Source organism: Oryx dammah, unplaced genomic scaffold (genome assembly GCF_014754425.2).
Source record: "Oryx dammah isolate SB20612 unplaced genomic scaffold, SCBI_Odam_1.1 HiC_scaffold_1, whole genome shotgun sequence".
Classification (NCBI taxonomy): domain Eukaryota; kingdom Metazoa; phylum Chordata; class Mammalia; order Artiodactyla; family Bovidae; genus Oryx; species Oryx dammah.
The window spans coordinates 101,401,009-101,425,269 of NW_024070185.1; the positions used below are offsets into that span (position 1 = coordinate 101,401,009).

Sequence of the window (24,261 nt, forward strand, 5' to 3'; positions counted from 1 at the left end):
ATTGCCAGAACAGCCGGCGCCTTGGGCTTCATCCCTGTCCTTAACCCGATACAGTCAGTGAAAGTAAAGTGAAAGTTGCTCAGTCATGTCCGGCTCTTTGCGACTCCGTGGACTATGCAGTCCATGGAATTCTCCAGGTGAGAATACTAGAATGGGTAGTTTTTCCCTTCTCTAGTGGATCTTCCCATCCCAGGAATCGAACTGGGGTCTCCTGCATTGCAGGCAGATTTCTTTACCAACAGCTGTCAATGCACTCCCCAAAAGGGGTGCACTGCTGGGTCAGCTGAACAACTTCCCATCAATCAAATTGCAGGGGTCACAGCATGAATGGGCTGTGAGTCTGGGCCAGCCTCCCAGAGGCATCAGCCCTGCCCTTAGAAGCCCCTTCTGTGGGAGTTTCTTGCTGTTCAGCATACCATGTGGACGTCCCAGAGCCGGTGGATGAAGTTCAATCAAGGAGTTTCTATGGGCTCTGAAACAAAAGTCAGGAGTCCTGCTGGAGCAGAAAGACCCCTCCACCCCCGACCTCAGAATACCAGGATCCAGTAAGCCCAGGGCATGGCCAGAGCCTTGGTATGGCTGAGGGGCCAGCCACTGGATTTTAAAATTAAAAAACAAAAACCACATTTTTCTGAGTAGCCACGTCTGTTGTAGAAGAGATGAGTGTGACCTGTATCTTTAAGAGAAAATTTAGATTGAGATGGTTTAAGAATCAAACGGGTGGGGCTTCCCTGGTGGCTAAGCGGTCAAGAATCGGCCTGCCAGGGCTGGAGACACGAGTTCAAGCCCCAACCTGGAAAGAGCCCACATGCCTCCGAGGAACTAAAGGCCATGTGCCACAGCTTTTGAGCCTGTGCCCTAGAGCCTGGAGGTGACAACTACGGAGCCTGCGTGAAGCAGCTGCTGAAACCCAAGGGCCCTAGAGCCCGTGCTCCTCAACAACAGAAGCCACGGCAACAAGAAGCCCATGCACTGCAGCTTAGAGAGTCGCCCCCGCTCGCCGCAACCAGAGCAAAGCCCGCGCAGCAACAAAGACCCAGCACAGCCAAAAAAAAATTTAAAAGCATAGGTCATCGCAGCGTTTGGCTGGGAATGCTTCTGGTGCCTTCTGAGATGAGGGGATTCCTGACTGGAGGAGTCCCCTGAGGTGGTAAGACCAGATCCAAGGGAATTTTTTGTAGAGAAAGTTTTAGCAAGTGTCGTGGAGACATGTCTCCAGAACCAGGCAGGGTGGCAGCAGGGGCTGGTGACCCTCAAGGGTGGCTCCGTGTGCACGGTCCATGTCGGTTCAGCTCCTTCACCTTGGCATGCAGGATGCAGGCCCAGGGCTGCCGGAACTTATTTTTCAAGAGAATTGAGAAACTTAGATTTTGATATGGAGGTTCTTTCTTTTCAGTCGTATTCGGGATCTTAGTTCCCCAACCTGGGATCAAGCCCAGGTCTCCTGCAGTGGAATTACACAGTCTTAACCGCTGGACTGCTGCGGAAGCCCCCAAGAGGTCCATTTTTAAATGGGGAATTCAGAACTGTGAAAGATACCTTTTGAGCCAAAAAGGCCCATCCACCAGCTGAGCTGAGAGTGGCTGACCTATCTGTGGCTAGCATCCTCTGCTTTAGGCATTGTCCTTTCAGCTCAGTCGCTAGTCGTGTCCAACTCTTTGCGACCCCATGAACTGCAGCACACCAGGCCTCCCTATCCATCACCAACTCCCAAAGTGCACTCAAACTCACGTCCATAGAGTCCGTGATGCCATGCAGCCATCTCATCCTCTGTCGTCCCCTTCTCCTGCCCCCAATCCCTCCCAGCATCAGAGTCTTTTCCAGTGAGTCAACTCTTCACATGAGGTGGCCAAAGTACTGGAGTTTCAGCTTTAGCATCAGTCCTTCCAAAGAACACCCAGGACTAATCTCCTTTAGAATGGACTGGTTGGATCTCCTTGCAGTCCAAGGGACTCTCAAGAGTCTTCTCCAACACCACAGTTCAAAAGCATCAATTCTTTGGCGCTCAGCCTTCTTCACAGTCCAACTCTCACATCCATACATGACCACTGGAAAAACCATAGCCTTGACTAGACGGACCTTTGTTGGTAAAGTAATGTCTCTGCTTTTCAATATGCTATCTAGGTTGCTCATAACTTTCCTTCCAAGGAGTAAGCGTCTTTTAATTTCATGGCTGCAATCACCATCTGCAGTGATTTTGGACCCCCCCCCCCAAAATAAAGTCTGACACTGTTTCCACTGTTTCCCCATCTATTTCCCATGAAGTGATGGGACCAGATGCCATGATCTTCGTTTTCTGAATGTTGAGCTTCAAGCCAACCTTTTTCACTCTCCTCTTTCACTTTCATCAAGAGGCTTTTTAGTTCCTCTTCACTTTCTGCCATAAGGGTGGTGTGATCTAAATATTTGTCCTTTGGGTCACTTCAAAACATCCCTCTTCAGAGTGGTACCTTCAGACTGATATAGATGGTGGCCCCAGTGTATGAAACGTGCATGGAGGGGCAGGTATAGCTAGACGCAGGACGTGAGGACATTGGTGAGTTGCAGCCTGGAGAGCCTGTCGCTTCTCCCTGTGTCCCAGTCCCCAACTCCAGCCACTTCTGTCAAGAGAGAGTCCCAGCTACGCCCACAGATGCTGTCCCTCAGAACAGTCCTCTCTGTTGGAACCTAGAAGTCCCAAGCTCAGGGCTTTGGGGAAAATAAGAGGGAGGAATCTCTTATGTGATCTGATCAAGAGGGCTGCAGAGCTGTCTCCACCCAGAATCCTTGCTTCTGGGTTTGTCCCCTCCATCGGACATGTGCAGTGCCCACCCTTCTCCCTTCCTGAGGGTCTCTTAATCCAGCGGGCTAATGGCATGAAAGGGACTCTGGACCAAGCGAGCCGCCAGCCCTTAGCATGCTGTTTACCCCTCAGAGAAGAGGTGCCGTCTCTGCCTAGGTTTCTGCTGCCAGGGTCAGCGTTCCATTTCAGCACACACGAGCTGGGGTTTTTTGCTTTCTCACCAGCAGCAGTCCTCAAGGCTCTGAGCAGATGGAGCTAGCAAGAGGTGTTTATGAATCTGATGTTTGTAGATGTGGTCTGTGTAATCTAGAGGCTCCTGGAGTCCTGTGCTTGGGCCAAGTTGGTGCCCAAGCCATGCTGGACAGCCTACCCGCTCTCTTCCTCCAGGGAGGAGAAGCTGGGCTAGACCCAGGACTTGCAGCTGTGGTCCAGGGCCAGATGGTTATCCTGGACACAATAAAAAGGGCAATGAATATTCTCCTTCCGGGGCCAAGGGCCAGAGTGAGGATGGCAGGAGATGGGATCTCCAGGGCCTTTGAGGAGGAACAGCCTGAGGCTTTCCAGCCCCGGCAGCTACAGCTGGCGATATGGCTGTGAACAAAAAAAGGCTGCAGGGGTGGGTGGCTGGGGGTTCTGGCGTTTACCCGACCCCCCTGGGCACACACTAGGCACGGTAATTTCTTCTGACCCTGGGCCACTGATGATCTCCGCCAAACCTCTCTGGGAAACAAGTATCCAGAGTTGCTCCCTCTTTTCTCTCCTGGCTTTATTAAAACAAAACAAAATAATCCCATTTTATATAGAACTGTGATTTATGTTTCGTAATTTGCATAGCCAATTTCATGTCCTGAAGATGGCTCTATTACATTGCCCACACACACATTTTTCATTTCTGGGGAAAGTTCATGCCCCCTCCCCCGCTGATCTCCTCTTCCCTTCCCCCCAATCTCATTATACTTCGTGATGAACAGTCAGGACATGGAATTTCAGGAGTCTACAATTTGGTTTTTATTGGAACCTGCAGCAGGGCTCTGGGGCAGGCTCTGACCCTCCCACTTCCTGCTGCCGTGTGAACTTCTGGCCTTCGGGCCGGTCAGTCGGAGAAGCGCAGCAGCTCCTCGTCCGCTGTGGACACAGAGAAGCTCAGGGAGTAGGTGTGGGGTCACCCAAGGGCCTGTGGTTGGGGGCGGTCAGGGCATGGGGATGCCTCATGGAGGAGGGAAGGCAGCTGGGATTGCGTTCGAGCCTGAGCCTGAGGCCAGAAACTTCTGCTTGCGGGGTGACTTGGTAACTCCAAGATGCATTCCACAGGATGACCTGGTTTTTTGCCTCCTGATTTACTTTAGGCACCGTTTTTCCGGTGGGGAGATAAGGCACATAAATCTTCAGTAGCTGCGGCTTCTCGGAGTGCTACTCTTGCTATCATCGCAGCATTGCCACCGTTACTAGTACTGGCTGCTGCTAGATGGGTATGAACCACGCGAGGCACTGTGCCACCTAGGAAGTGGGCCCTTTGTCCCACTTTACAAAAAAGAAAACTGAGACTTAAATTGGTACAGTCCACGGGGTCACAAAGAGGCGGACATGAATGAGCACGCAAGCACTATAACAGGGACAGACGTGGACTGAGAAGATCCAGAGGTCTGAGCCTTCAGGGAGCAGTGACTGGAAGTATTTGAATCGTTTGAGTAATGATGTGGCCAGCCCGAATGTGGCAATGAATGCCAGGATTGGAGCCCGCTTCTGCCCCACTCAACCCACCCCACCTCTGCTCAGGCCAGCACCTCCCCAGGTGCCTCATCCCAGCTGGGGAAAGGCCTTGGGCTTGGCCCCCTTTTCAGGTGGGAAACAGAGAGTGGGTGTGCTGGTCACCAGTACAGAGTCCACAACTCAGCTCTTCAGATCCCTACTGCCTACCAGGGCTCCCAGACCCAGACTCTGGTGGCCCCTCAGCCCCGCCCGGCCTTGTGGGGCCTCCTACCTTCACCAGGAATGCCACAGTACTCCTTACACTCCTTCTCCGAGTAAAATTGGTTGCCATTGCCGTTGCAGCCCCCGTAGAGGAAGCGGACGCACTTCCCCTTGACAGCATCAAATGCCCAGAGCTCATTGCTGGCTCGGCATGGCCCACGCACTATGGGGAGGTTACAGGCCTCTGCGGAGTGGGAGGGAGGCGCAGAGCATTAGAAAAATCTCGTGATCACTGACCTGAGACACACGGCAGGGACCCTACTCCCCTGGAACCCTAGAGCTTTCCTATATATTGAGAAATCGGGCCCCTGGAAGAGCTATGTGCCGAGGGTCCCCCACTCCCAAGTGCTCAATTCCTGTGCCTCCAGGAAACTGGCCCTGGAAGCATCCTCTGTGAGCTACCTGTTCAGTGAGCAGGTGGTCTGTTGGGGGGACAGGAGTGGGCAGTGCAGGGGAGGCGGGCATGGGGTGGTGCTCACCCACGGTCCGGCAGGTCTGCAGACACTCCTTCTCCGAGAGGAAGTTGTTGCCATTCCCCATGCAGCCGCCATAGTAGAAGGTCTCGCAGGCCATGGATGTACCGTTATAGAAATACCTCTTGAACATCCCCAGGCAAGGACCCTGTGAGTAGCCCAGCTGGCAGGAATCTGTGGAGGGGCAGAACAGCAGTGCTCGCTGAGTGCTGACTGTGCCGGTCACCAGGCTGGACACTTCAAAGGGGAATCACCTCATTCAGTTTTCATCTCTGCATTCTCAGCCCGTTTTAAAGGTAAGGAAATTGACTCCCTGAGAGGCAAAGCAAGGTTACCTAGAGCTAAGATTCCAAGTCATATTTGTTGGACTCCAAAAGCCCATGCCATAATATGAGACGTTACCAATGGCCCAGAGACCAGACATCCCGCTTTTGTCTTGTCTGCCCAGCGGCTCTGTAAAGATAGTGGTTGAGGCTACATTCACCAGCATGCATGCTGGCAGCCTGACCTCTCTGCCTGATGTCCCAACCCTGCGCCTTTGCTCTCATTTTTCCTGCCCATAGAATGCCAGAATGCCTTCCTCCATAAACCATAAATGGATATAACGTGAATTGTCCTCCATCCAGGAAGTCTTCCCTGATCACTTCTCCCCTCCCTTTTCTGAGCTCCCTCAACTCTTTAGCCTACTCTCCTCTTTCAAGTCTCTTATTTTCTTCCTTGATTGCCTCCTCTACTAGACCAGAAGATATGTTTGTCTCCATGATCCCAGTGCTCAGCAGAGGGTCTGGGGGGCGAAGCAGGGTCAGGGTTCAATGTTTGCTGAAAGAGTTGAAGAGTGATCAGTCTATCAACTACACAGAGTATTCTCACATATTTTTCCATCTGTTCCCAGAAGAGCCCTTGAGGTCAGCTCAGCAGGCTGTTATCCCATTGTACAGTTGAGAAAACCAAGGCCAGGAAGCCACTAAGTGCAACAGACAGGCCAAGAACTTGCTTCTCATCATGGAGCTGAATATTTCTAAGCTCAAGGACCATGCCTTATGATCCCCTCTTTCAACAATGTCTGGCACAGGGCAGAGGATGGGATTTGCCTTTTCTAGGCTTTTGCTTCATTCTAGTAGAAGAATAAGAAAGGCTTCATGGTGATGAGGGCAGCTGGAGTGAACCAGCTGTGGGCCCTTCCTCTCTCGAGTGTGGCAGAGGGGGTTTAAAAAAAACAGGGAGTGATCCTCACCTTCTTTCTTGCTGAAATTAGTTACTGGTTGTCCAGCCCCAGAGCCTTCCTCTTCCTGGGTCAGCACAGCCCGCCGAGCCCTCTGGGGGAAAAAACAGAAGAAGCTATTTCAGGGACCTAGCCACAATTGTTCCCCTGGACCCCAGGAATGTAAAAGCCATTTGCTCTGAGGATCAAGGTGTAGACAGAAACACAGCTACTAGGCTGATGAATGGCCTGTTTTTCCCAAAGCATCGGGCTTCCCAGGTGGCATTAGCGGTAAGGAATCCGCCTGCCAATTCAAGAGACAAGGGTTCAATCTCTAGGTCGAGAAGATCCCTTGGAGGAGGGCATGGCAACCCATTCTACTATTCTTGCCTGGAGAATCCCATGGACAGAGGAGCCTGACAAGCTACAGTCCATGGGGTCGAAAAAGTTGGACACAACTTTGAAACCAAACAACAAAAACAACTGGCTAAAACAGATGAGGCAGGAGACAGATAAAAAGAAGCAGAACAGAAACTATCCAGACCCACTTCAGAAATCTCATTCAAGGTTGAAGGAAACGGGAATTCCAGGATTCAAATACTTAAAACTTCCTTGAACACAGCAGTTTGTGAAGAAGTAGCATTAAGTGATTAATAGAAATAACAACTTAGGAATGGTGAAGCTGTGTTGTATTCACTAGGAGAGAATGTAGAATCCATTAAAACATAGAACGAGTGCTAAATGTCTGGGAATTGCAGAGACAGAACAGAATGGGAATGGTACCAATCTGGACAGAGTAAAAGAAAAAGGGAAGAGGAGATAGAACACAGTTTTGAGAGTAGAGACGCCTGTCTGCCAAGTCCCAGAGACGGTAGACACCCTCTGAAAGCGCTCACGTACATTTAAAGTCACTCAGTCGTGTTCCACCCTTTGCGACCCCATGGACTACACAGTCCATGGAATTCTCCAGGCCAGAATACTGGAGTGGGTAGCCTTTCCCTTCTCCAGGGGATCTTCCCAACCCAGAGATTGAATCCAGGTCTCCCACATTGCAGGCAGATTGTTTACCAGCTGAGCCACCAGGGAAGCCCAACCTTGACTTAGAGCATTCTTTAAGAAATAAACCTCTTGGCAAGGATAAATATTTATTTGAACATTTTTTTTAAACCTTCAAACTTCAGATTTTTTTTTTAAATTCAAGTAAAACAGCAGTGAATGCCTTTTCAAATTCAGGAGTAGCATCTGGAATGCAATTCCACTTAATAACAGCACATCTAAATCTGTGCATCTGTCTATCCAACTTTCCTTCCATCTGCCCCTCTCCAGGTGTATACAGGTCAAGATTCCTGGAATAATGTGAATGCTCAGAGTTTCTAGGTGGTGCAGTTTTTCAAAACTTGTTTTTTATACTTTTTATACTGAATTGTTTTAATTCTTTATAATGAGACTATGTTAGCTTTATAGTAGCAATGGCAATTTTTCTTAAAAAACAAAAAAGCCATTATGGGGAACAGTGTGGAGAGTCCTTAAAAAACTGGAAATAGAACTTCCATATGACCCAGCAATCCCACTGCTGGGCATACACACTGAGGAAACCAGAATTGAATGGGACACGTGTACCCCAGTGTTCATCGCAGCACTGTTTATAATAGCCAGGACATGGAAACAACCTAGATGTCCATCAGCAGATGAATGGATAAGAAAGCTGTGGTACATATACACAATGGAGTATTACTCAGCTGTTAAAAGGAATACATTTGAATCAATTCTAATGAGGTGGATGAAACTGGAGCCGATTATACAGAGTGAAGTAAGCCAGAAAGAGAAACACCAATACAATATACTAACACATTTGTGGAGGGGGGTTTGGGATTGGGAACACGTGTACACCCGTGGCGGATTCATGTTGATGTGTGGCAAAACCAATACAATATTGTAAAGTAAAAATAATAATAATAATAAAAAAATTAAAAAAAAAAAAGATGGTAACGATGACCCTATATGTGAGACAGCAAAAGAGACACAGATGTATAGAATAGTCTTTTGGACTCTGTGGGAGAAGGCGAGGGTGGGATGATTTGAGAGGATAGCATTGAAATATGTATATTATCATATGTGAAATAGATCGCCAGTCCAGGTTTGATGCATGAGACAGGGTGCTCAGGGCTGGTGCACTGGGATGACCCTGAGGGAGGGGATGGGGAGGGAGTGGGAGGGGGGTTCTGGATGGAGGACACATGTACACATATGGCTGATTCATGTCAATGTATGGCAAAAACCACTACAATATTGTAAAGTAATTAGATTCCAATTAAAATAAATTAATTAAAAAATAGGGAAGCAAAGAAATATGTTAACAGTGCTAATTCTATGTAGAAATAGGACAGTATTGTCCTTTTTTGCTTTCTTTCAGTTTTAAAAATTTTCTTCAGTTGCATGCAACAAATTCTCTTTTCATTTTTTATTCTATTACAAATATTTTCTAATCTTCCTTGTTATGGCTTCTTAGATACACCCATCATTTAAAAGTGAACATCTAATTTCCAAACACATGGGATTTTGTTTAAAGTATCTTTAATATTAATCTCTCATTTTGATACTAATTTCTCATTTAAATGCTTTCTTCTCTGCAGTCACCCTCTGTGTTTTTTTAGTCTAACTTTATCGAGGCTTCCGATGGCTAAGTCAAAGATTTCTCTTGGTAAAAGTCACATTGCGCTTGAAGATATGAGGATTATTTTCAAGTGTCTTTCAATATTGATTTCTAACATAATTCCACAGTGAAGAGAACAGACTCTGTATGATTTCAGTATCTTCAGACCATGAAGTTTTTGCACTTCATCTTATGTCCCTGGATCTGTTCCAGTGTCTCCTAGTTTATAGTCTTTGGGAACTGGAATAGAATTTGTATTCTGCTGTTGTGTGAAAACTATATAAATCTTAATTATGTTGAATTGGTTTTCAGTGCTTTTCAGGTCTACTATCTCCTTCTACTTCCCCGTATATTCATTCTGTTAATTTTTGAGAGTTTTATATTGAAACTCCAACCACATACCTTAAATTATCTATTTAAAAAAATAATTGTAATATATAGTGGAACATGTGTAACCTTGTTCTGTGTTTTCCAAGTCCCTTGTATATATGTTATATACTTTCATAATTAAAAAGATAAAGATTAAAATGAAAAAATTTTCAAAAATATGTTTCTAAAACAAATATATGAAATATATGTATTTTTACACACACACATATATAGACATAACAGTAGACTAAATTAGTATATATAATTTCCAAATAATCAGAGAAAGAATGAAGACTTAATATGGCAAAAGGCAGGAAAATTAAACAGAAAGAAGCCCCCCAGATCAAAAGTCAGCATAGGAGAGGCATTGGTTTGAGAAGCTGCCTGTTCTCAGGTTTGCTGTTTTTCAGAGCTCAGCTGACTATTTTCATCTATTGAGTGTTGAGCATCTTTATCTCATTATTGAGTCTGTCACTGCTTTTAGGCACTTTTCTAACATGTCACTGGATTCCAGCACCGGAAAGGTAAAGGTAATTACTCCCTGCCACAGATGAGGAAAGGAACGTCACATAGGGCAGCAACTAGCCCCATGCAGAACTGGGCCTGAGCCCAGGTAGCTCTGACTTGCCCATCGCTGCCTTCACTCAGCAACCCCACCCACCAGCACGGTAGGGGAGCCTAAGCGGGCAGGGTGGGGCTGGGCTGGGGGAACAGAGGTGCTCACCGAGAGTGGAGTGGGCACTGGATCCTGCTCTCCAGGGACACATTCACCTGAGTCAGAGGACAGGAGAGAGAGGGAGTAAGACCCAGACAGGCTTCGCTTCTTCCACAGAACTAATGGCCATGCGGCGAGCGGGCCCCCTCGCTGGGACTTGTCCTGTGCATCAGCCCACTGCAGGGGCAGCTCCACCCGCATGGCTTGTGGAAGGCATCGCTGGGAAAGTGACGGGCTGGTGGCTACACGGCTGCCACCACCTCTGTCGTCTCCACCCCTTCCCCACCACCAGCATTCCAAGGCTGACATCTATCCAGCACTTACTAGACACCACATACAGTGCTACTGTATTTAATGCCTTTATCTCACTGACCCCTCACAGCAGCTTCTAAGGGGGGACATTATTATCCCCATTTTACAGATGAGGAAATGAGGCTCTGAAAGCCACCAGAAGCCGCCCAGCTCAGTCTGAAGCTCGGTGCTCTAACTCCCACCCTCAATTACCTCCCAAGAGGTGGCCCTGCATTCTGGCTATCACCGCACTTGGCAGGTGGCAGCAGGGTGAATGCTGAATTGGCTCTAGTCTCAGCTCTGCAGGTACATGCCGAGTCACCTGGAACAAGTCCAGGGACCCAGAGTGCCTCTTCTATAAAGAGAGGAGGGGAACCATAGCCCAGCTTACCTCTAGGGGTGGTGGGAGAGACCCTGGGGCTGGGGGGATGTTCTCCGGGGGCCACAAAGGACGACGAGGGGACAGAAATGTGAGGGGGTGGGGTGCCGTTACCTCTGTCGGGCATTGTGAAGATGGCGTCTTCGGGGATGCCCACACCCAGGGCCACCTCCCTGAATGCCTCCAGCAGGCTTTCCCGAAGCTGCGGCTCACGCCCTGCAAGTGGGAGGCAGAGGAGATGCCTAGAACAGCAGGGGCCAGGGCTGCCAGGGCCTGGCGTTATTTTGCCCAAGGATTTTCATTTCGGGGACATTTGAGACCCATTGACTCAATTGGGTCTCTTCAGCACCCTTACGGAAAGCTCAGCTCCAGAAGAGGAGGAGGAGCCTTCCCAGGCTCTCCATTCTGGGTCTCCCAGCTCTCCACCCAGCACAAGAGCAGTTCTTTAAGGGCCCAGAGATGTTAGAATTTTCTGGAAATTTTGAGTTCAAAAGAAGAGGCTTCAACCTCAAATGGGAGACTGAGCTCTACCTCCTACAGGGAGAGTAAACGTTTTCACCTTTCCCATAACTGGAGTTTTGTTGGAAGGAAAAAGCAAAACTCCCTGCACTTCCCCACTTCATTTCCCCGAATGACAGGTCTCCTCCCACCCTCAGCTGCAGGCCTTTACCATAGAGCTTGGCAGTAATGGTGGGTCCATGGCGACGGCTCAATTTCTTGGTCAGAAAAATGGCATACTCGTCGTAGTTGGTGTGGACCACATAGGACTCCATGGTGATATTCCATTCTGCATGGAAGATGAAGGAAGACAAAAAGATCAGCGGTCAGAAGGCTTCTGTCCTGAGATCCTTCACCTATTCACCCACGTATCATCTATTCATCAATCCTTCTGTCCACGCATCCTTTGCATATATTCATTTATCTATTTGTCCATCTTCACTCTCTCTCTCCATCCATCTCCTCCATAGATTTGTCATTTCTTCATCAACCATCATTTCATCTGTGCGTCCTCTCTGTATATCAGTCCATAAATACATCCATTTTCCTTCCTTCCTTCCCTCCCTCTTTCCTTCTTTCTTTCCTCCATCTGTTAACCCATCAGTTTATGTATTTAATGACTGATTGATTACTCAACTAATCTACCATCACACATACATTCACTTACCATTTTTTAATTCTCTCACTCATTTATTTATCCAATCATTCATCTATCCAAACATTAAAGCTCTGACACGATTATTTGATGCATAGAGCAAATTCAATAAACATTTGCTGGATTAATGATAAATTCATGTCCACATCTGTCTATCCCTTAGCACCATATACTCTGTACATGGTAGATGCTTAGCAAATTTTTATCAGTTGATTGCAGATGCCTAACAGGAAGAGTGATGAAATCTTGATGTTATCCTCAGCATTCAGAACCATCACTTGAATTCAGTAATGTTTTCAGCTCATCACTTAAAACCAGCACTTGATGAGCGTGTACATGGCTGGGGCAAGGGTCATGGGGGTAGGGGCTAGAGAGAGAGAAAGAGAAAAGAGGGAGAGAGAGAAGGAGGGGGGAATTTGGAGGGAGGGTAGATGACATTGCAGAAAAATGGGAGGAATGGCTGTAGGGGCAGAGAGGAAGAGAGCTTAAGACATCAGGTATTTTTTTTTTTAGCGAAGGAGAGAACTGTGAGAGTCCCCTTTGACTCAACTTACTGGCTTTGTGATACAGAAACTTGCCATCAGTGCTTGTTTTCTCATAAATACCAGAGATCGATTCACAGACACCTTTCCTGGAAATGAACAAACCAAACGGAAGATAATATCTGGTAGAGACCATTGTCCTGACACCCCGCTCTCCTGCAGGGTCCTTCCAAATACAGGGTTTGTTTTTTTGTTTGTTTGTTTGTTTGTTTTTTGTAATTTGAAAAGTAGCATTTCCAAATATCTGGTTTAATTCTCACACCAGTCCTGAGAGACATCTGTTTCACAGAAGAGAGCAGAGGGACTGAGGGGGAGAAAGGAGCTAACTGATGCTATCCTCTTGGTAAACCCAGCACCAAAAATCAGCACAGTATACGTATACACCAGGAAATCAGAACGATTCATTAACACATTAATGCATTTATTACTTTCTGTCTCTCTTGCCCCATTTTCCCCATCTGAGAAATGGGGATAATGATAGTTTCTACCTCATATGGTGGTTGAGAGCGTCAAATGAGATATTTTATGCAGAGAGTAAGTACTATGCACGCATTAGCTACTATCTTTACCAGGGAAGCCCATTATTGTTACAATGATGATCATTTATCTTATTGATATTTAACGAGCATCATCTATGTGCCAAGCACTGTGCTACAGGCTGGGGATACACAGAAAGGCAAGGGAGACCCTGTCCTGTCATGGAGCGTTGGACTGTAAAATCCAATGCGGGGGGTGGGCAGGCCAGAGGCAGATGCAGTCGGTGTGGTTACTGCCACGTGGGGGGAAGCATGAAGTACTCAGAGAGCACAAAAGAAGGCATGTAACCTGAACCTGGATAGGTGGAGGGAGTCAGGGAGGCCTTCCTGGAGGAAGCAACAAAGAACCTGAGTCCTGAAGGATCCATAGGAATTAGCGCAGGAAGTGGGGAGAGGCTTTCTAGGTAGAAGAAATGTCTGATGCAAAGTCCCAGAGGATGGAGGGTTCCAGAAACTGAAAGAAGTCCAGCTGGGTGGGTCAGAGAGTGTGTAGGTATGTGGGGAAGGGAACAGTGAGCGCTTGGGAGTCACAGAGGGCTAGAAGGCTATGTTGAAGGAGTTGAACTTTATCTCAAGGGCAATAGGGAAGGAACTCTGGAGTTTTTGAAAGGCCTTTCTGGTTGCAAGTTGATGAATAGATTGGATGGAAAGTTGGAGGTTAGAGGTGGGGAGAAATGTAGAGAGGAAACTATAGATAACAGTAGGAAAGAAAGGTGAAGGTGACTTGGTCCAGGGCAGTAGAGGTGAAGAGGGAAGAAGGAAACAGACTGGAGGGAATAAGGCAGAGCGGGGACAAGGCTGGATGGTGGACCGAACGGTCGTGGCAGAGGAAAGAAAACATGCGCCTACACCCAGCTTTCCAGGTTGTGTAGAAATGCCTTTGCTGAGCTAACGGAAGCCCAAGGGGCAAGAGTAGATGGGGAAACAGGCAGAGTGTTGGGGGTGTTGCCCTTGAGGTGTAGATGGGACAGTTAGAACGGGCTGCCCCGGCGGTGGGAAGCAGAGAAGTCTGTCCCTCAGGAGTGAGTTCTGGCTGGAAGTAGAGACCTGCCACTTTCCAGGACAGGGTGGAGGCTGAAGCCAGGGTGGGGGTGGGGTGGGGGTGGGGTGGGGGTGGGTCCCAGTCCCCCAAACCAGTCCCCACTCACCGCCTGTGAGTGTTGGTGACGCTGATCTCCTTGCTCGTCGGCCCCGCTTTCAACACCACTGTGCTCATGGTCATCTTGTCCTTGAACCTCTTCAGCCATGGGCAGGTGGAGCCCACGGCCACATTGAACCACTTCCCATAGATCTAGGAGGCAGCCACAAGCCCTAAGGATCTGGACCTGGACAAGACTGGGGGGGGAGCATCTGTCCCCCTCCCCCCGCTCAGTGACGTCTCCTCCTAAGCGATCATGTCTCACAGGTAACTGGAGGCTACGAGGCCTCTAGGGAGGGTGGAGCCCTGATGATGGAGCTCCAGGCATCATGGCTGGCTAGGAGAGAGATGGCAGGTAGACCCCACCCCGCCCGCTGGCAGGGTGCCTGACTCTGCTGAGATGCAGGCTCTGGGCTGCTCACTGGACAGGGTCCAAATCCCCATGCCCCAAGGTCACCATCAGCCACTGCCCCCGAAGAGCAGGAGTCCTGTCTCTTACTCCTCCAGGGATGCTCACCGCCTTGCACATAGCCCATACCTCTATGTTAGAAAGTAACTCCTTTCCCTAAGCTGAGCCTGACCCAGGACGAGCCTGCCGCTTCTAGAAAGAGCCCTTAGGTGTCTGCAGACCCTTCGCCATCCCGGACCACCAGAGACCTGTTCCTCATGCCCCGCTCCCCACAACCCTTCCTCATCCCTAAACATAAACAAAATCCATACCGCAGCTACAAAGGTCAGAAGGAACCTGGGTGGCAGTGGAGGGACAGGATTTGCTCAAGGTCACCCAGCAATTCAGGCAGAGTCGGGGCTGGACGGCAACCTCCCCCGCACAGCGCCCTGCCCAGGCCACTTAGTCCCACCAGCCTGATTTCTCTTCTGCTCCTCTTCTTCCCATGATCCTACAGGCAGGGCAGAGGGCCCAGGATGGGCTAACAGAGATGTTGCGGCAGAGGTGAGTAGTTAAAGGATGAAGAGATGCAGGTTAGGGGGTGGGCAGAAGAGTCACACAAAGCTGGGCACTGCCAAGGGGAGGTGCTGCAGGGGCAGCAGGACTTGGTTGGCACCAAGCCTTCTCTGCTGCTGCTGCTAAGTCGCTTAATTTGTGTCCGACTCTGTGCGACCCCATAGACAGCAGCCCACCAGGCTCCTCCGTCCCTGGGATTCTCCAGGCAAGAGTACTGGCGTGGAGTGCCATTGCCTTATCCAAGAAGCCTTCTCCAGGAAGCCTTCTCTGGGTGGGTTCTAATCGGAGCACGATTTCCCTTGGAGCCCAAAAGTGCAGGTTCGGACTTTAAGATCTTTGACTCAGAATGGCAACCCAGAGTCCCACAAAAGGGTGGGTGCAGAGGTACAGCTTCAGTGAAGTCCTGACAGTCTGAGCAGCAGGAAGGGCCCTGAGGGACCCACCCCTGGAGTTCCAGAAGCAGAGACTGAGACCCCAAGGCACACAGGACTTGCCCCTTCCCGCCAGCAAGGCTCAGCGGCTCAGACACCCTGCCATCACTGCCAGAGACGCCAGCCTTACCCTAGACAGGTCGAAGTTCTCCTGCACTTGAATGTCATCAGGCAATGTGGGCATGGGGCTGGCATTCACCGCCAGGCAGGCCGTCAGTAACAGCAGCAGGCCGCTGAGACTCCGCATGGCTCTGGTTCCTCTGTCTGGGGTGTCACTCACAGGCTTGGCTGGTCTGGGGATGGAAGAGGCACCAGCTTCCTGCTCGAGGCAGCTATGGACTGGGGCTGGGGAAGGGGCCTGTGGCTGTAGGTGACCTTGCTATTTGCCCTGCTCGGCCAGGACCAATCAGAGCCCCAAGGCCAGGGCCGATCGATCCCTTTTAGTACCCTGGCCGGGGTCACAGTCCCCAGGGGCCAGGGTAGCTGTTTCAGAGGAGCCGCTGGCCAAATGCAACCTGGCCTGGGTGCAGCTGGATGCTGGGTTAGGCATCACAAGGGCTTCCCCGGAAACTCCCCGCTTGTCCCAGGATGGGAGAGACCGGCAGCCCAAGCCCTTCCTGCTGAGTCATTCCACCTGTAAGCCAGGAGGACAAGCCCAACTGGCCTGTTTCCCATACAAAAGATTCTAGGGCCTGGGGAGAGTAAGTGACGTAGCAACGACTATAAGCAGTTCTATGGCAAAGCTAGCTTCCCTTGTTGCTCATATTGTAAAGAATCTGCCTGCAAGGTGGGAGTCCCAGGTTCAATCCCTGGGTTGGAAAGATGCCCTGGAGAAGGGAACGGCTACCCACTTCAGTATTCTTGCCTGGAGAATCCTATGCAGAGAGAAGCCTGGCAGGCTACAGTCCATGGAGTTGCAAAGAGTTGGACTTGACTGAGCGACTTAACACCACCACCATGGCAAAGATAAGACTCGAGCTCAGATATCCTGTCCCCAGAGCTCCTTCTCTGACCCGTGGCTTCCCACAGCCCTAGCAAATAATATTAATAGTCAAAATAATAATAGTGCTGCTGCTGATGTCCACAGCTTTGATGCACTGAGCCTCTGGTATGTACCAGCTAGGCGAAGTACTTTTCACCTGCCCTGAAATGGCTCATCCCCACAATAGCCCCATCAAGCAAGTGCTGTTTTTCCCCTTTATAGACAGGCAGCCTTTGGTAGTGGCTGAGAGCATGGACTCGGGAGCCAGGTTGCTCTCTGTGCTGCTCACTGGGGCAGGGGGCAGCGACTTTACCTTTCACCACATCCATGTCTTCATCTGAAAATGGGATAGTAGCAGTTCCTGGTTCAGAATATTGTCACAAGGATTGAAGAAGTTCATGCTTGCAAAGCACTAGGATAGTAGCTGGCACATGGCGGGAGCTGATTGTGTTTACTGAGAGTTGAATAAAGTCCCCTCCCCACAAATTCAAGTGCACCTGGGACCTCAGACACGTTACGTGCATATGTAATTAGTTCAGATGAGGTTCTACTGGAGGAGGATGAACCCTCAGTCCAAGGATTGATGTCTTCATAAGACAAAGAGGAGGGAGATTTGGACTCAGAGACACACAGGGAAGACGGCCACAGGAAGACAGAGGCTGAGATTGGAATGAGGCGGCTGCAAGCCAAGGAACACCAGGGGCTGCCAACAGGAGCTGGGAAGAACAAGGAAGGATTTTCCCCTTGAACCTTCAGGAAGGATGCGGCCCTCCTGACAACTTGCTGTCGAACTTGCAACCTCCAGAACTGGGAGAGGAAACGTTTCTGTTTTATTACACCACCCACTCTGTGGTGTTCTATTAATGGCAACCTTAGGAAACTAGACAGTGTTCATTCCTTTGAAATATTTAACGGGAATTTTTAAAAAGCAGATCTGTTTGTCTCCAAAGATCAAACTCTTGCTAGTGATACTGCAGGTCCTCTCTACTTTAAAAATTTTTTTAAATTATGAAAGTATGATAACACATTTACACAAAACTTGGAAAATACAGAAAATTATTTTTAAGTAGATTAATTAAGATTTTTAGTTGGAGTTTCAATATCAAACTCTCAAAAATTAACAGAATAAACGTGCAGAGAAGTAGGAGGATATGAAAAGCACAGAAAGCACTATTAGCCTGAAAAGCATGAAAGCATGAAAAACACTGGAAACCAGTTCAACATAACTAAGATCTATACAATTTTCACATAATAGTAGGAACCAGTTTCTATTCAAGTGCCCGTAGACTGTAAGCCAGGAGACACTGAAACACAGCCAGGGATGTAAAACAAGCTGCAAAAAGTTCACAGTCTAAAGATATTGAAATCATACAGAGTTTGTTCGCTTATCACTGTGGAATTATATTAGAACTCAATATCAAAAGATATTTGAAAATGACCCACATATTTTCAAGTGCAATGTGGCATTTACCAAGAGAGACCTTCAAGTTAACCGTTGAAAGCCTCAGTAAAGTTAGACTGAAAAAAACACAGAGGGTGAGTGCAAAGAAGAAAGTATTTAAATGAGAAATTAATATTAAAGATATTTTAAACAAAATCCCATGCATTTGGAAATTAGATGTCCCCTTTTAAATGATGGGTGTATCAAAGAAACAACAACAAGGAAGATTAGAAAATATTTGCAACAGAATAAAAATGAAAAGAGAATTTACCAGAATGTGTTGCATGTAACTGAAGCTGCTCCATGCAATTAAATGCAACGCGGAGTCTTGAAAAAGGTATGAAAACAAATAATGAACACTAGCATAAAATCTGTGGGATTTGAACAAAATCTGTACTTTAGTTAATAATACTGTGAAAAGTAAAGTGTTAGCTGTTCAGTTGTGTCCGACTCTTTGTGACCACATGGACTGTAGCCCTCTAGGCTCCTCAGTATCACTTGTTAATTTACCGATTTTTTTTTTTATGACATAGTATTTCTTCATATTCTCAGAACTGGACTCAAAGTTTCAAGCCTCATTCAAATTTTTTTAAATCACTAAGATAATAAATTTTCTAGACTTTAAGCAGTAATACTAGATGCCAAAATACATGGAACTATATTAAAGTTTTGAGTGAATATAAATTAGAAACCCAGCATTCTATTCATACTAAGTCAAACAACAGGAATCAAAATGTCATACGTTTTTTTAGATAGGCAAAAATTCATAAATTTTCTAAAATATATATATTACACATACTATATATATTTGTTGTTGTTTAGTCACTAAGTTGTGTCCGACTCTTCAGCCTCATGGACTATAGCATGCCAGGCTTCTCTGTCCTTCACTGTCTCTCGGGGTTTGCTCAAACTCATGTCCCCTGAGTCGATGATGCCATCCAACCATCTCATCCTTTGTCATCCCCTTCTCCTCCTGCCCTTAATCTTTCCCAGCATCAGGGTCTTTTCCAATGAGTCAGCTCTTTGCATCAGGGGCCAAAGTGCTGGATCTTCAGCTTCAGCATCAGTCCCTTCAATGAATATTCAGAGTTGATTTCCTTTAGGATTGACTGGTTTGACCTCCTTATCATCCAAAGAACTCTCAAGAGTCTTCTCCAACACCACAGTTCGAAAGCATCAATTCTTAGGCACTCAGCCTTCTTTATGGTCCAACTCACATCCATACATGACTATTGGAAAAATCATAGCTTTGACTATATGGACCTTTGTTGGCAAAGTGATGCCTCTGCTTTTTAATACCCTGTCTAGGTTGGTCATAGCTTTTCTTCCAGGGAGCAAGCATCTTTTAATTTCATGGCTGCAGTCACCACCTGCAGTGACTTTGGAGCCCAAGAAAATTAAGTCTGTCACTGTTTGCGTTGTTTCCCCCATCTGTTTGCAGGAAGAAATATCAATAATCTCAGATATGCAGCTGACACCACCCTAATGGCAGAAAGTGAAGAGGAACTAAAGAGCCTCTTGATGAGGGTAAAAGAGGACAGTGGACAAGCTAGCTTAAAACACAACATTCAAAAAACTAGGATCATGGTATCCGGTCCCGAAACTTCATGGCAAATAGATGGAGGAAAGAATGGAAACAGTGACAATTGTCTTCCCTCTTGTTCAGAGTTTCTCAAGATTTTATGGTTTGTTTCATGGTGATAATGAGGAGGCAGTCTGAACTTAAAGGGGCGCTGAGAGCCAGAAGCCTTGACTTGCTTGATACAACTTTGGGGATGACCTTCCCTCTCCGAAGCCCACTTTTCTCACCTGTAAATGGAAGACAGGAATCCCTGATCTGACAAGAGGTCAAGTGAGCAATGTGTGTGAAAGCCCACTGCCTCGCCTGTGCGATGGTGTCAGGATGTCTGCCTTTGAAGAAAGCAAGCCTGATACAAGAATGAAAAAAATCACAACGAATCCTGAACAGGAGCAGAGCCATCCTGTGAAGGTTGCCTGCAGGGCACCACAGTGGATCATCTGACCTTCACAGAGGGTCTGCATTGTCAGGACCGTCAAGCCCCCTGGCCCCAAGGGAAGCCTGAGACCCACACGGGTACAGAAGAATCCCAGCCTCTTTGGGGGCAAAATTATTCAACCCGCTGCACAGCCCTTCCTGGGGGAGGGGAGAGGCCGGGAGGATGGGCCCAGGATGTTGATCTCTTCTCCCACCTCCAGACATGTTTGCTCTCCTGAGATTATTAACCAGAGCAAACAGTGAGAGCAAACTCTGACAAAGCCCACCTGGACTTTGAGCTGCTTTTTAAAAATTAATCCGGAACCACAAGGACGCAAGGCTGGCAGTAAACAGGAGTGCTGACCCTCTTCCCCCTCTGGCCCTCGGGGTGGAAGGAGAGAGGCTCTGGGGCCCCTGTCCTCCTAAAGGATCCAAGGTCCAAGGGTCCACTGAAATTGGCCAGGTCCCAGAACCCTTTCAAGGGGAGGGCAAGGGCCTGATCACGCAAGAGACCTCCGAGCCTCAGAGCCAGTGCAGGAGGGAATGGAGGCCTGTTTCAGATGAACCCTCTGGGCCTCGGAGAAGGAAAAGGACTGGTTCAAAGTTCCCCAGCTTGGGGGTGATGCAGCTGGAGGTCAAATGGGCCTGGCTCCAGAGCCCAGGCTTTCCTCCATCCTTTATTCATCCATCCACTCATTCATTTACCAAACATGCTCTCCAGGCTTGGTGCTGAGGATAGGATGGGAAACAGGACACACTCCCCAGAGCTCCGACCCCAAGAGTGAATCTGGCATGATGAGTAGAAATCAGCCAGCCAAAAAGGCAGGCATAGGGTGGGAGTGGGGTGGGAGGAGGAGAGGGTATTCCAGACAGAGGAAATAGCAACTGTAAAGGCTTAGAGGAGGACGGTGGAGAGAGAAATGTATATGGAATGCAAAAACAATCAAGCCAAACCACAGGTCTGGAGCTTGGGAGACAAAGAGAGACGTGGAGCGAGCCAGGGAGGTGGAGGGTAACAGCAGGGAGGACTCCGACGCCAGCTCAAGGGGATTGCTGGTTGTCTGGAGTATCTGGAGAGCCCTGGCGCATTTTCAGAAGTGCTTCTGGATTCATAATTGGGAAAGATGGGTGAGGAGGCAGTGCAAGTAGGAAGCTCAGGAAAGCAACTCACTGGGAGGTTTTCCAGGAAGAAGGAAGGGGCCGGAGCACTGGGATCTGGTGAACGGACCGGCAGGGACATCAAAGACATTATTAGGTAGAGGTGGCTAAGGTTGGGACCTTCCTCTGCTAATGGAGGAAGCGGGTGGCAGGGAGGCCTTGATTCCCCATGGCGAGGTATCCAGCTATGGGCCTCATCCCAGCGCCTGATGCTGCCCAGTTCCCTCAGACTCAGAGCCACAACCCTTCCCTCCAGGGGAAGCTGGAGGCAGCAGCACCCAGGACTCTACGACAGTGATGGAGGAGGAGTTATTCTCACCGGGCGGCTCTGTCTAGCTTTTGTTCCCCATTCCTGTTGCAAAGAGCCAGGCCACCCACAGGCTGGAGTTCCAGTCCTTGTAACTTGTTGGGTGACTGTGGGCAGTCTTTTCTCTCCTTGACCTCACCCTCCTCCTCTGGATTCCTGATGAAGGTATAATCTCATGTGACAGAGGTGAAATAAGCATTGGGTGAGAGGCCTTTGTGAAAGTGCTCCCAGTGTACACATGGGAGAGACAAATGTCATCACAGGCACTTCGCACAGTGTGCTAAGGTAAAGGCCCCATGCTGCTGCTGCTGCTGCTGCTGCTGCTGCTGCTAAGTCGCTTCAGTCGTGTCCGACCCTGTGCGACCCCACAGACGGCAGCCCACCAGGCTCCCCCGTCCCTAGGATTCTCCATAGGTAGCAGAAATCACACGCAAGAAGGTGTGAGCACCCCGTGTCCACTAGAGGGCAGCAGAGAATGTCAGAAAGAAAAGGAATTTGTTCACAGGTTCCTCCTTACAGACCTGGAGGCAGAGGCCAAGAGTCAAGGTCAGCAGAAGTGGTAGAACCAGGGCTGGAGTCCAGCTTTCCTTGCCCCAACCCTGCTTACACCCCTCTGATGAGTGTAAAACACTCAGCTTCTGCCTTGCCTATCCCCACCCCAGCCACAGACCTGGGTGCTTAGATGAGCCTCCTTTAAAACTAGTTAGTTCCCTGCCCAATGAATTCAGTTCTCCTGGTGAGCTAGGACTGGGTATTACTGCTATTGAGCACAAGGGCTGCAACCACCTGAATAAGCACTTAGGTTCATAATGTGTGCCGGGTCCAGTGCTGAGGACTCAGCAAGCACGTCATATTGAATCCTCTGCTTAAGGTTCCATCATTTCACCATGATGTGTAGCCCCATTTTGCAGATAGGGAAATCGAGGCCAAGAGGTCAGATGACTTGGTGTCAAGGGTCACCCAGCCAGTGAGTAGTGATTCAAACCCAGATGTGTCTCCCTGACCGCCGAGTCACGCTGCTGACCTCCCAGATCCTTGTCCCCTGATACACAGTGGGCCTGTGGCTGTGTTCTTTCAGACACCTGGAGCAGAGGGGTGGCTGTCTCCCTCCTGTACTCCTCACAGCATGAATGAGCCTGGTTCTCCCTTCCCTGGCCAAGAGCATGCTTGCTTTCTGCCACAGCAAGACTTGGCCCTTCTCTTCTTCCTCAGAGACCTGCATTGTGCTGGCCACTTAACCGCAGCTCAGAGACCACCTACTAATCAACTGACTTAGAACTGTGAGCAGAAATGTAGGTCAGACCCTAGAAAAGACCACCCGAATAGAAGACAGCTGAGAGAGACAGGGAGATTGAAATCACCATGGCCAAATCCTTGAATCACAACCCATTAATGAGTGACTGGAGTATTCCCAGACACAATTTTAAAAGCAAAGGTCCCTTGAATCGATGATTTTGAGTTATTCTGTGCATCATGGCTGGCAGGATCCTGAAGCCTTTATCCAGCAGAGTGATGACCGAGCAGCTGAACTTTGCACCCAGACTGTCCTGGGTTCCAGTCATGGCTGTGACCCCTTCCTGCCTGTTTGGTCTTAACTGACTTCAACTTTCTCAACCTGTCTTTTCCTCTGTTAAATGGGGTTCATAAGAACTAATAAGGGCGTATAAGAATTAAATGATGAGAAACATGTCACTTTCTTGCTCCTTGGAGAGAGCTTAGCAAATAATAAACGTTAACCCTGGGTGGAGGGCCCTCTTGCATGCGTACTCAATCATGCCCAACTCTTTGCGACCCTATGGACACCAGCCCACCAGGCTCCTCTGTCCATGGAATTTTCCAGGCAAGAGTACTGGAGTCAATTGCCATTTCCTTTTCCAGGGGATCTTCCTGACCCAGGGATTGAACCTGCATCTCTTGCATTTCCTACATTGGCAGGCAGATTCTTTACCATTGGGCCACCTGGGAAGCCAGAGGATTCCCTTGCCTGTGTGCACACTTAGTTGCTTCCGTCATGTGTGACTCTTTGCGACCCCATGGACTGTAATCCACCAGGCTCCTCTGACCATGGTATTCTCCAGGCAAGAATTCTGGGCTGCTGTGCCCTCTTCCAGGGGATCATCTCTACCCAGGGATCAAACCTTGCAGTTCGATGCAGCGGATTCTTTACCACTGGGCCACCCAGGAAGCCAGAGGACCCCCTTAGATGTTGTCAATTCAGCCTCATGATTGTGGGAGCAGGCGGCTCAGCTTGCAGAAGCAGCCCAGAAAGTGTGACACTTTGGAGTTGGGTGTCCTGGAGACCCAGCTGCCCCAAGAACAGAGCTTGTGGCCCAGGGCATGGCTTGCTTTGTACCCTGGAAGAAAGGGCTCCCAGAGGAATAAACTCCCAAACGCCTGGTATGCATTCAGGAAGAGGACACAGGAGTTTTCCTGCTCTTTGCAGGCTGGTCTTATCTGCCCTGCATTAAATAAAGCAGGACCTCAGCAGGCCTGCCCGACTCCTGGCTGACCGAGGTGACGTCACCCAGTATCCTTGGAGGGATGAAAATAGCTCTTTTCTGAAATCACGAGGCAAGCCAGACTCCTTGGAAAGTCCCACTGGCCTTTCTTGAATGAAGACAAATGTATCTCTAGCGATCAGCCTCCCTGGAAGGAGACTGGGAACTCTTCCCTGGTTTTCCACTGGGTGACAGAATCCTGAATGGCTAATCTCTCCCTGGAAGAACCCGTATTAGAAGGCTCACCTTGTAGGAAGGAACCATCAGAGCTGGGTGTCAAC

At 48.7% G+C, this 24,261-nt stretch overlaps 1 protein-coding gene across 1 annotated transcript; it reads right to left on the reverse strand.

Moving 5' to 3' along the window:
* Positions 1-3,575: 3,575 nt before the first annotated feature.
* Positions 3,576-16,169, reverse strand: LOC120863510 (alpha-1-microglobulin/bikunin precursor). Its single transcript, XM_040239814.1, has 10 exons — positions 15,729-16,169; positions 14,214-14,356; positions 12,542-12,618; positions 11,505-11,621; positions 10,949-11,050; positions 10,174-10,220; positions 6,461-6,542; positions 5,233-5,400; positions 4,764-4,937; positions 3,576-3,907 (listed from the first exon to the last, which is right to left on the reverse strand). Exons 1-10 carry the CDS (start codon positions 15,843-15,845, stop codon positions 3,876-3,878), a joined length of 1,059 nt encoding a protein of 352 aa, XP_040095748.1. The 5' UTR covers positions 15,846-16,169; the 3' UTR covers positions 3,576-3,875.
* Positions 16,170-24,261: the final 8,092 nt, after the last annotated feature.

Excerpts from the sequence above, each read along its gene's own strand:
- LOC120863510 (XM_040239814.1), bottom strand. The coding sequence starts at position 15,845 with ATGCGGAGTCTCAGCGGCCTGCTGCTGTTACTGACGGCCTGCCTGGCG. Across the intron at positions 5,401-6,460 it reads TAATTTCAGCAAGAAAGAAG|ATTCCTGCCAGCTGGGCTAC; the intron begins GTGAGGATCACT and ends GCCCCTCCACAG. Across the intron at positions 4,938-5,232 it reads GCAGACCTGCCGGACCGTGG|AGGCCTGTAACCTCCCCATA; the intron begins GTGAGCACCACC and ends CCCACTCCGCAG.